This window comes from Brachyistius frenatus, unplaced genomic scaffold, assembly GCF_029030835.1.
Source record: "Brachyistius frenatus isolate BFR_SWC_R1_liver_20210118 unplaced genomic scaffold, ASM2903083v1 Contig_1, whole genome shotgun sequence".
Lineage (NCBI taxonomy): Eukaryota > Metazoa > Chordata > Actinopteri > Embiotocidae > Brachyistius > Brachyistius frenatus.
Window position 1 is genome coordinate 6,786,698 of NW_027210600.1, and position 10,803 is coordinate 6,797,500.

Consider the following 10,803-nt stretch of genomic DNA (forward strand, 5'->3'; position numbering starts at 1 on the left):
GGGTTATAAGAGCTGAGAAAGGCCTCAAGGTATCAAAGCAGAACCTGATCTACTGTCCAGATGCAGAGGGTCGTGTGTGTGTGTGTGTGTGTGTGTGTGTTTTTTTAAACATCTGCCAGCCTGTTGCTCCTTTCTCTGTGGGTGTCAACGGTTCACCTTCATCAGCTTCACGCAGATGGCATTTCAGGTATTCGGCAGTTCATTTGCAGCACAACCTGCAGTTACTACAAGCACAGAGTAGGTTTAGACCCATGAGCACGTATTCGACCGGGAACGTGAAGACGACGGAGCGGAAGAAAATCTTTTCAGCTTCCGGGAAGCACAGCTCTCGATCAGAAAACATTTTAGGATGTACAAACAAACCAGACCGGGTCTGCTCTGAATTCACAGATTATTCTGCATTTTTCTGCCGAGATGTATTGATAAGATGACAGATAGATAGATAGCTACTTTATTAATCCCACACGGGGGATTGTTTTTTTTTTTTTTTTTTTTTCCACTACAGCAGCCTTATAGATACAGCAAAAGCAATAAATCAACAGAGTAAAATAAAGTAAAAGTAAAGCAAAGTAAAATAAAGATGCACAATATCTACAATAAAATAGAATAATATTAAATTAAATTGAACTAACTATACAATAGTGCAAGGATTTAAACAAACAAGAAAACAAACAACCAACGGTGTTATTGTTGTGTGATGGATTTTGCCAGAGGTGAGTTATTGTACAGTCTTATTGCAGTGGGCAGGAATGATCTCCTGTATCTGTCCTTGTGACAGCGGAGCTGGACGAGTCTTTTGGAGAACGTCCTCCTCTGTCCCTGCAGCAGGTGGTGGAGAGGGTGGACAGGATTATCCAATATGGATAATAGTTTGTTCAGCGTCCTCCTCTCCACCACCTTTTCCAGGCTGTCCAGTTTGCAGCCGATGATGGAGCCGGCCTTCTTAACCAGTTTGTTAAGTCTGTTGGTGTCGCCTGCTCCAATGCTGCCCCCCCCCCCCCCCCAGCAGACCACGGAGAAGTACAGTTCACTGGCCACAACAGACTGGTAGAACATCTCCAACATCTTGCTGCACACTGGTGAATGTAGGTAAAACCACCGTCCCTCATTAGGAGATGGAGAATTAATACAGTAAGACGAAGCAGATTTGGACTTTTTAATATTAGCAGTAAGAAAAGTCATTTAGCAACTGACATTGTTGTCACCAGAAGCCAAAGTGACATCTTCAAATCTGCATGATCCATCATACCCTCAGTGTGACAGACAAAAATCTACCAGAACATTGAAACCACTGAGAGGTGACTCTTTAAGTAGGATACGTAGGAGGATGGTTTCAATGTTGTTTATTCAAATATGCAATTAAGACAATGTTCGTGTTAAAGAAGCTGGGACCAGTAAATGTTTGGCATTTTTTTTTGTCTTGAATACGAACTTACATCAATTAATCGTTTTGATTTTGATGACTGCAGTAAAGATGCTGTGAGATGGGAGGATTTTAACGCCACTGGCACTTCCTCCTCACAAGCTGGGACTCGGCGTGGCCGGGACCGAAACAGGCTGAGTGCGTTTGTGTCATTGAGGGCGGTCCAGGGGGGGTCCAGTAAGACTGAATGTGTCTTTATCCTGCATGCCAATTCCTTCCTATGGAGAAGACATTCCCACAGGGTGTGTGTGCGTGTGTGTGTGTGTGAAATGCGTGCATGTGTGTGTGATTCTTTTTGCTGTATTCACCCTCTGCGTTGGACACAGACCCCCACGCAGAGCAGAATTCCAAGGAAATTCCTCTGTCATGTTGTTTCACAAGGTGGACAAGCGTTATTGTTGCAGAATTCCCACCCAGGCACTGGTGTCACACACACACACACACACACACACACACACACACACACACACACACACACACAAGTATCCATCCATCCATCCATCCATCAGGAGTGTCAGTGGGACACAAGCGGAACAAAAAACAGAGGAATTCCCTTTTTGTTGTGATGACTTTATTCACCCGGTGGAGGTTAGGATACAAGAATGAAAAATGTCGCCCGGTTACATTTGGCTCCTTGTCACCGTGCTGTTCAAACATTTATGATGCAACACTTTGAATATTTTTTTTTCTTTATGACTCTAGATTCCTCCTAATGTCAGACAGTGTACAGCAGCAGAGCTCACTGTGGTGACAGACGAGACGTCTTTACATTAACATGCATCAACAGAAACAATTCACAGGGTTGTTATATTACCCATAATTCAAGTGGAGTCATTCATTCTTTATTCAAATGAAATGAATAAGCTGGTTGTGTTTACATGTATTATCAGTGTAGCTCTTATGTGCGGGTCTGTCAAAAGAGGAGTGTTAGCACACACAGAGACGATGTCGAACTATCTTTGGTTGATAATATTTCCTTCACGGTTGAATGTATGATATTAGTTCAACTTAGAAAATACAATTTCTTCATTAAAAATGTCCTGCTTAAATCTTTTTTCTCTTTCTTCATCTCCGCCATAATTATCTGCTGCTCTTCCTCTTAAAGTCAGGACACTTTTCATGTCCATCAACTTTCATAATACATTTTGAATAAATATAAAATATTTAGGCTTTTCTTCTACTCTATTGACATGAACTTATCACGATGTAACACCTAAATTGATCAACAGTCTACCACAACAGATGTGCGGCAAAGCCGTGGTTTTCAGCCGACACGATGGCTTCAACTGATGATGATGATAACGATGATGATGACGATGTTCGAAGGTGGTGAATCTGCTGAAGCTGCACGGGAATGAAGCCTTTACACCGAGCTTTACTTTGATATCAAGTGAGCTTGAAATGTCATCGGATCAAACTGCTATCTCTCTACTGGACGTACGTTGTGTTGTTCTAGTCGGCTGATATTTTGCCTGTTTACAGCACATCAGTGGTGAACACTGATCTGCATGCTGTGGAAACGTCGCCATGTAACTACACGCACGTGTGCACTGAATCAGAGGCAGTGATGTGGTCTTAATCAGAGGTACTTTTATTGGGAAATATCCATCCTGAGCCATCCACCCTCCTGACACTGGATGATGATGATGATGATGATGATGATGATGATGATGATGATGACGATGACATGAATACAGTGTGTCACAAGTATGCAGACAGATCTGTATTTATCCCCTGTGTTTGCGAGTAGTGTTTCTGGTTAGTGTTCAGGGCTGAGCGGCGGACGGATGTCCAGCATTCTCGATGAACTGTCCTCTCCGACCACCTCCAGGCGCAGACTGGGCGTGCTGTGCTCCTCCGGGTCCTCTGATTGGACAGACAGACGCAGGATGCAGCCTTTGGGCAGCAGCTCCTGCTCGTACGCTGCGGCTAACTGGTTGACGACTCGCCGCTCGACCTGAGGGATCAGTGACGAGGTCAGTGCTCACGCAGCTCTGTATTTTACGTGACGTGATGTCGGACTTGTTGGGGCTCGTAGACTCCAAAATATTTAACACATTTTATATTTTACATTGTTAGCTCCTTTTGTAAATGCCATTTCAGTTGTAAATTAACACCACTGAGCATTGCCGCTTCTCGAAAACAAAATCTAGGCTGATGGTAGACATTTATTTTAACAAGTGACTGTTGTGACAGATTCAATATCTACAGACTGAAAGAATATTTTATAACCGACACAGGGACACAACAATTATATTCATTGTTTTTCTTGATTAATTAACAATTGATCAGCCTGTACATATTAGGAAACAATAAATAATGCCCACCACACTTTTTTTTTTTTTTTTTAAAGCTCGAGCAATTTCTTAAGTTTTAGTCAACACTGCAGGTTTTACATCAGGCCGCAGTCGAAGTAGATTATCTTGACCTCTTATTTGGACGTAAAAATTTCTAGAAACATTCAAATAATCTAATCAATGAGTTTAATAGAACCCATGTGCCTATAAATGTCAACATGAAAATATGAGGAAATGCTCTCTGCAGAGTTGTCGTGTCCTCAGACGTCAGTGATCAAACTAGTGAGTAAAATGTTAATAGAAAATATCATTTGAAGCTCTTAAAGACATTTCGGACACCAGACGCGACGGTCTGTGTGTTGCTGCGGCTGCATACCTCATGTTTGATGGAGCGCGCTCCGTAATGCATGTTGTACCCGCCCGCCAACAGGTCCAGGACAGGGCGATCCCACTGAAGAGTGATGTCATGGCGCTGCTTGGCCTGATGACGGAGAGAGAGAGAGGGAGATGAGGTCATGTTAAAAAGAGGGCAGAGGGTGAGACACCAGTCTGTTGGAGAGGAGAGAGAAGGACAGAAAGTAGAGATGGGTGGAGAGAGAAGCGCAGCAGCAGAGGGGAGATACTGTCAGGCAGCATGTCTGCCAGCGCTAATCAACAGGCCCTTAATGCGTTTTAATCAAACACCTGTCAATAGTGGTGATCAGAGCGGACTCATTCGGCTGCGGATGTTAACGCGTCATTCAATAAATAAGATGCCATGTTTTACTCCAGATGTATATTAAGGCGATAATGATGGCACTGAACATTTCATTCTTTTAATACAAGTGAGTGACAAACAAACGGCTGGTGGGGATTTGGTGATAATGATGTTTCTGCTGTTAGCACCGCTGACACACGCGGACACGAGTTCTTATGAGCCAGACGCAACAACAACAAAAAAACTAAAAACATTAAAGACGTGGAAAAAAAAAAAACCGCTTAGAAAAAGACACACAAGAAAACGCACACAGCAACATTCCTGAGAGGGATAAATTGAAAAGAGTCAGGTCTCTTATCAGTCGCCTGCAGGGCCCGTGTTGGCTGTCAGGACACCAGCTGTAATATTAATAATTAAATATTGATGAAGGCTCCACATGTTAAACACTGTAATCACATTATAGTGAGTAGCAGTGGCACATAATATTGATCTGCGTGTGTTTCTGCACAGCTCAGCGGCTGGAGGATGAAGAGGGTGAGGCTTTCAAGTCCCACTGGAGGACACCCATGTTATATATATATATATATATGTGTGTGTGTGTGTGTGTGTGCTATGAAGCGGGTTCAGCGGCCTGTTTAATGATGAAGAACAGCAGCTTTTGTTCATTCCCGTGTCACACTGAAACACACACAGTGTCGGCAGACAGCAAGGCTGTTCACATCGGCCACAATCCAAATCAGAAATGACTCTGACGGCAGGATTTTGGGAGACATTTCCTGCATGAAAGACTCTTCTCCCGTTTCTCAGAACCGGTCAGATAGAAGAGATCTAATGTGTACGTAGTGGTGCTCAAACCTTTTTGGCCCAGAAGTTGAGCTCTTTGCTGACCAGCTGCAGCAGCTCGGAGTGACAGAACGGCAGGAAGTACACAATTTCATTGATCCGACCGAGAAACTCGTCCCTCCGATAATGAGCCTGTGGAGGAATCAGAGAGAGAACAATGTAAACTGCAGCCTCTCAGGCCGACTGTCTGGAACCACACCAGAACTGGGGGGGGTGGTGGTTTGTGTTTATGTGACTGTGTTACCTTCAGGATCGGTCGAATCACACTTTCTTTAAACTGTCGGGAAATCTTGACGTCATCGCTTTTCTGTACATCCTCTGAAAAAGAAGCATAATATTAACATTAATTTCACTTATGAATTTAATAATCTGGTAATCGCAGTGTAACAACAATCACTGGATTTCCTGCAACTCCTAAAATGTTGTGAGACGCTGTGACAAGTCACAACTGACAGTTTAGTCAATTTGACAAAATCATTCGTGACCGTTTTTTTAATGTAATATCATCATCATGTCCATTTAATACAATAAGAACTGATAAAAATGTGTTGGGTTGGGTTTTTACAACAATGTCACGTATGTAAGACGTGTGTGTGAAGACCAGAGAACATAAGGTTGTACATCGTAGTGTATATACATATGTGTTGTTCTCTCACCGAGGTTGTCGGCCATCTTTCTGCGGCTGATCTCCTCGGCTTCCTGACGGAGCTGCAGTGCATGCTGGGCGATCTCGTCACTTGCAATGTTGGATGTCATGATGAAGATGGCATCCTTACATTCGATGGTCTTCCCCTTACCGTCTGTGAGACGACCCTGAGAGAAACAAAAGAGAGCTCAGTGTACTGAACTTGGAAGTTTGCATCTGTTTTACCTGTTTTCACAGGATGAAAGTGTTCCTGAACGCACCTCATCAAACAGCTGCAGCATGATCGTGAGAACATCAGGGTGGGCTTTATCCACTTCGTCAAACAGGACAACGGCGTTGGGACACGCCTTCAGCAGCTTGGTCAGCTGACCCCCTTCCTCATGTCCCACGTATCCCGGTGGGGAGCCAATGAACTTCGCCACCTGAGAGACAAAGGAGAGAGAGTCACGGACCGGTGGGTGAAAACAATGCAACACGGTTTCTAATGGAGAGATTATCTCAACATGTTCACAATCATCCTCTTATGAAGGCCGGCTTTTCAAACTGCTTCCCAACTATAAACACGAGTTCTGAGAGACAATAAACAGGTTCTTAAACTATAAAGCTTTCTGTTACTCTCCACTGAAAATGAACTCTGAAGACAAACACTGAGGTGAAATGATTAGATGTGGCTCTTCAACACTGTAACATAATGCAACTCTGAATCGTTGATTAAACGTATTCATCACCAACAGGCAAAAAAAACCCAAAACATTAATTTTGGTTTATGCATCCATTATGAGTGCATCAGCAGAATTAATCCAATGCGTCATATCTGCAACTGTAACAGCTGAACTCATCTAAAAGGAATGAACTTCTGTCGGGCACAACACGTTGTGTGCGATTCAGACGGGACAAACACTTCCAAACTTCCTGAGTGTATGTGGAAGATGTGAACGCGTTCTTACCTCGTGTTTGTCCTGGAACTCGGACATGTCCATTCGGATGAAACCCTGCAATCACACGATGGGTTAACCTCCACGAGAAGCACAACACACTGCACTGCACGCACTGTGTCAGTGTGCATTTTGTATTGCACTGTCGGACGAACATGTGGCACTAACGGTTACCATGGAAACCCACACAAATTGAATTCTCTGTCATCACCTAAATTAAAAGTCTTACATGTGTTTTCTATCTGTGATCGTCCACCTGCTGAAACACGTGTGCGTGTGCGCGCGCGCGTTTGTGTGTGTGTGTGTGTGATGCTACGTCACGAACCTTTTTAATGTCCTTGTGCATGTAGCGAGCCACCTGTTTGGCCAACTCTGTCTTTCCTGTGACACCAGCCATCATCGAACCGGCCAGACAAAACAAGAGACATCATTTCATTACTCATCATGCAATAGGAACAACCCCTTCCCCCATTAATTACTTTGTTTTTAATATAAAAAAAAAAAACAGTCCCTGCCTTTATAAAGTACATCAGCATGCAGCGATTTCAGGAATTCAGGAAAACAAGCTTACTCATTTCCGACAGAAAGACAATCTCTCTCCTTGGCTAAGTGCTGGCCTGAATCCCAGCGTCTCCCTCTACGGAGCTTTCAATCATCTCCAGCAGCACACAATATGTTTGTCGGTAAAATATTCTGCATATAAATGCTCATATATGATATTGATGTCTTGTGTTTGGTATGCATACGGATATGATGATTTTGTGTGTGTGTGTGTGTGTGTGTCTTGTTGCTGTGTTTAATATTGATGTCTCATGGCCACTGTTTGTCGCTGAAGGGAACAGAGAATATGAACACCGTCTCTCCCTCATCTATCTCTCTGGCCTGTCATTTCACCATCTCCCTCGTTTTGCACCATCTATCTGGCCCTTAATATCCCCCCTTTACTCTCTGTGTGCAGCCATCTCTCTCACACACACACACACACACACACACACACACACACACACACACACACACACACACACACACACACACACACACACACACACACACACACACACACACACACACACACTTCCTCGCCTTGCTGATGGTTGAGGACATTTAAGATTTTCTCTGAAACTAGAGATGTCCCTGTCAAGTTTGGTCCTTTGATGCTGAAAGTGTTCTGAGTGGGTAAATCTCAGTTTTTATATTTTTATACACCTCAATATTGCACACTTTGCTTTAAAGAAGGCCTCAGATAAATTAGTAAAGCTTGTTGGTGTTTTAAGTTTATTAGAAAATAACAGCCGGTATCACAGCTTTCATTTATTATTTGTCCTACAGAATATTTTACAATCTCCACAGATTGACGAGTGTCAGTGTGGAAATGTCCGACAGGAAGTCGTAGTTCATCTCTTCCATCTCCAGTGGATATCAGTAACTGGACCCGATGGCCGTTGAGTATTTTCATTCACAGTAATAGTATGTTAGGACGAGGTTCCAGTGTTTTAATGTGCAGTCAGCTGTTTTTTTCTGACAGCAGGTGCACACAGAGCTCAATGGGCTGCAGTAAACAAAAGACTGGAAACGTATGGAGCTTTCTGGTGTCAATACTGATCAATTCAAAGATGTCCCGAATGCCAGTTTTGCAGACTGGTTCAGGACATCCCAGTGAGGATTTGTTTTTAGTTTTGCTTTTAGAACAGAACGGACTTCACCAAGCTGCAGGACCACCATGTTGATCTGCTTACTTCTTTAAATATTCTGTGTATCACTGTGTAATAATATGCACATTAGTACCAGATCTGCCTCTTCCAGACGTCAGAAATATCCACCCACATATCCAACTTTCTCTGTGATTCAAAAGGATGTGGAGTTGCTCTGCTGAATCCACTTGTAGACTGATAAACTTTATTATCCCTTCAGGGAAATCGACTGAGAAACAACAGGGCCAGCTGGGGCTTTGTGGGTACGACTACACTTGGTGCCACTGCAGTGCTGCAGCGCAGTATGACAAGGTGTCATCTGAAACAATTACAAAAAGCTGTTCATAATAACTGCCTCTGATAAGTTGACTGGATGTATCCATGGTGGGGCAAGTGGTGCTTTGGGCTAAGCCATAATGTCAGCATGCCGAAGCTATTGCTTACCATGTTCATCGTCTCAGTTTATCATGTTAGGATGTTGCTAACGAGCACTGAACACAATTGTGTTCAGTACTTTAAAGTACTTCTGGGAATGTCATTAGTTTTGCGAGTATTTGGTAATAAGCCAAAATACCGGACACTTCAGATCTTAAAGTCTGGGGATCACCAAAGTTAGAGAGATTCACCCTCTGAACCACACGTTTGTACTAAATTTCATGTCAGTGCATCAAATAGTTTGAGAATAATATTTCAGTCTGGACCAAAGTGGTGGACCAACCGACCGATTGAACAATGTTTATTTTTCAAGCGGCGACCAGCCGGCCGACAAATAAAGCCAACACTGAAGTGACAAAAACTGCAGTTCCTTGATTGGCCACTTAAGGCTGGCTCCTAAAGTGAGCCAATCCATATAGATTCATAGATTACGTTCATGTTAAAATGTCCAACTTCGCAACAAAAATGTTTACAGCCGGATACAAAAAAAACAAACAGTTTTGGTCTCCACGGTGCTGCCGTCAGCAATCTGGCTTCATTCGGCCCACTTCAGCTCCACCCATGTGCCACCATCAGAGCAACTCGCACTGAGCTTCAAAACCTCTTTTCAGTAAACCTATTAGTGACGTCACGGTGGCTACACCCATTTATGTTTTATTTTTTGTTTAATGCGGCGTATGTTAGATTGTGAGTTGTAGGAATTGGACAGCAGGTCTGTCAAGCATCCAAAGTTCTTAAGTGCCTCAGTTATTTCACTTTCCTTTGTGTCTTAAAATTCAAACCTCTGACATTTTTCAAGTCAATTTAAGAAAACAAAAAGTGACACTTTGGAGACGTACATGAACTGAATACTAACCAGCCTCTCCAACATGTTTACACCTGACAATGAGGCTTTCTTTTGTGGTCTAGTGTATTCTGTTCTTTGAATGAATTTGTTTGGCAGGAGAACTAGGCACGCAGAAATCTAACTTGTTCAAGTGTTCTGTTTATTTTGGCTGCTTCTTTGAGGAAGATGTAGAACTTCATGAGACCAAACCAGAATTAAAGCGATGGGTGTGAAAGAAGTCGGAGCGAGTGAGTTACCGATTCCTGATGAGCCGAGGAAGAGGAATACGAGAGGATGCTCTTCATCGTACCAGCCGTTCTCCTTCCTCCTGATGGCTGCAGAGTGCCGAGGAAGGGGGAGAGAGAGAGAGAGGGAGAGAAAGGGAGGCCATTATTTCAGTCATTTGCAATTGTTGACTTTGCTTTTCCACTAAGTATTCGAAGTTTCACCCAGCTGAACCGAGCTGACCTGAGGGCAGCGGGTATCCCAGAAACTATGATAAAAGAGTGAGAGAGCAGGGATGAGAGAAGGGTCAGAGACATTTGGTGGAAAAAAAAAAAAAAAGGAGGAAGAAGAGAGAAGAGAGCGCAAGATGAGAGACCTCCAGAAAGCTACCCACAATGCCTCTCCTCCCCCCCCAGTCAGTGGGGCCATTAGCCTGCAGTAATTGTGTTAGCCTCTCTGGCGCGGCCATGCTGAAATCAGTTTAGCATAGATCGCAGCCTCGCACACACACACAGACACACACGCTTGCTTAAAGAGGAGTGCCTACCCAACCCTGCCATCACCCCAGCAACCACACTCACACAGATACACAAAGAGGAGATGATGAGGTGGATCGGAGGGGAGTAAAGAGTGTATTTGGCCCAAGAAGCAGACACTAGCACAAACTCATCCAAATCTGAACCTGTTGAGAGGCTGAGGCCAGAACCAGAGCCACAGATGGACAGGGTGTCGCCAACAAGTCAGTGGATCAGTGGTCAGCGCTGCCGGGCCTTTTCTGTACTAAC

The 10,803-nt window shown here is 43.7% G+C and overlaps 1 protein-coding gene across 2 annotated transcripts in view; it reads right to left on the bottom strand.

Moving 5' to 3' along the window:
* Positions 1-1,977: 1,977 nt before the first annotated feature.
* clpb (ClpB family mitochondrial disaggregase) overlaps positions 1,978-10,803 on the bottom strand; it is a 35,192-nt gene continuing 26,366 nt past the window's right edge. For both annotated transcript variants that reach the window (XM_069718223.1, XM_069718139.1), the window contains 9 exons: positions 10,051-10,128; positions 7,167-7,222; positions 6,854-6,898; positions 6,167-6,328; positions 5,917-6,073; positions 5,505-5,578; positions 5,273-5,392; positions 4,097-4,201; positions 1,978-3,380 (listed from right to left, as the gene is read on the bottom strand). In XM_069718223.1, coding sequence (XP_069574324.1) covers positions 3,183-3,380; positions 4,097-4,201; positions 5,273-5,392; positions 5,505-5,578; positions 5,917-6,073; positions 6,167-6,328; positions 6,854-6,898; positions 7,167-7,222; positions 10,051-10,128 — 995 coding nt within the window. In that variant the 3' untranslated portion in view covers positions 1,978-3,182. The remainder of the gene's footprint in view (positions 3,381-4,096; positions 4,202-5,272; positions 5,393-5,504; positions 5,579-5,916; positions 6,074-6,166; positions 6,329-6,853; positions 6,899-7,166; positions 7,223-10,050; positions 10,129-10,803) is intronic.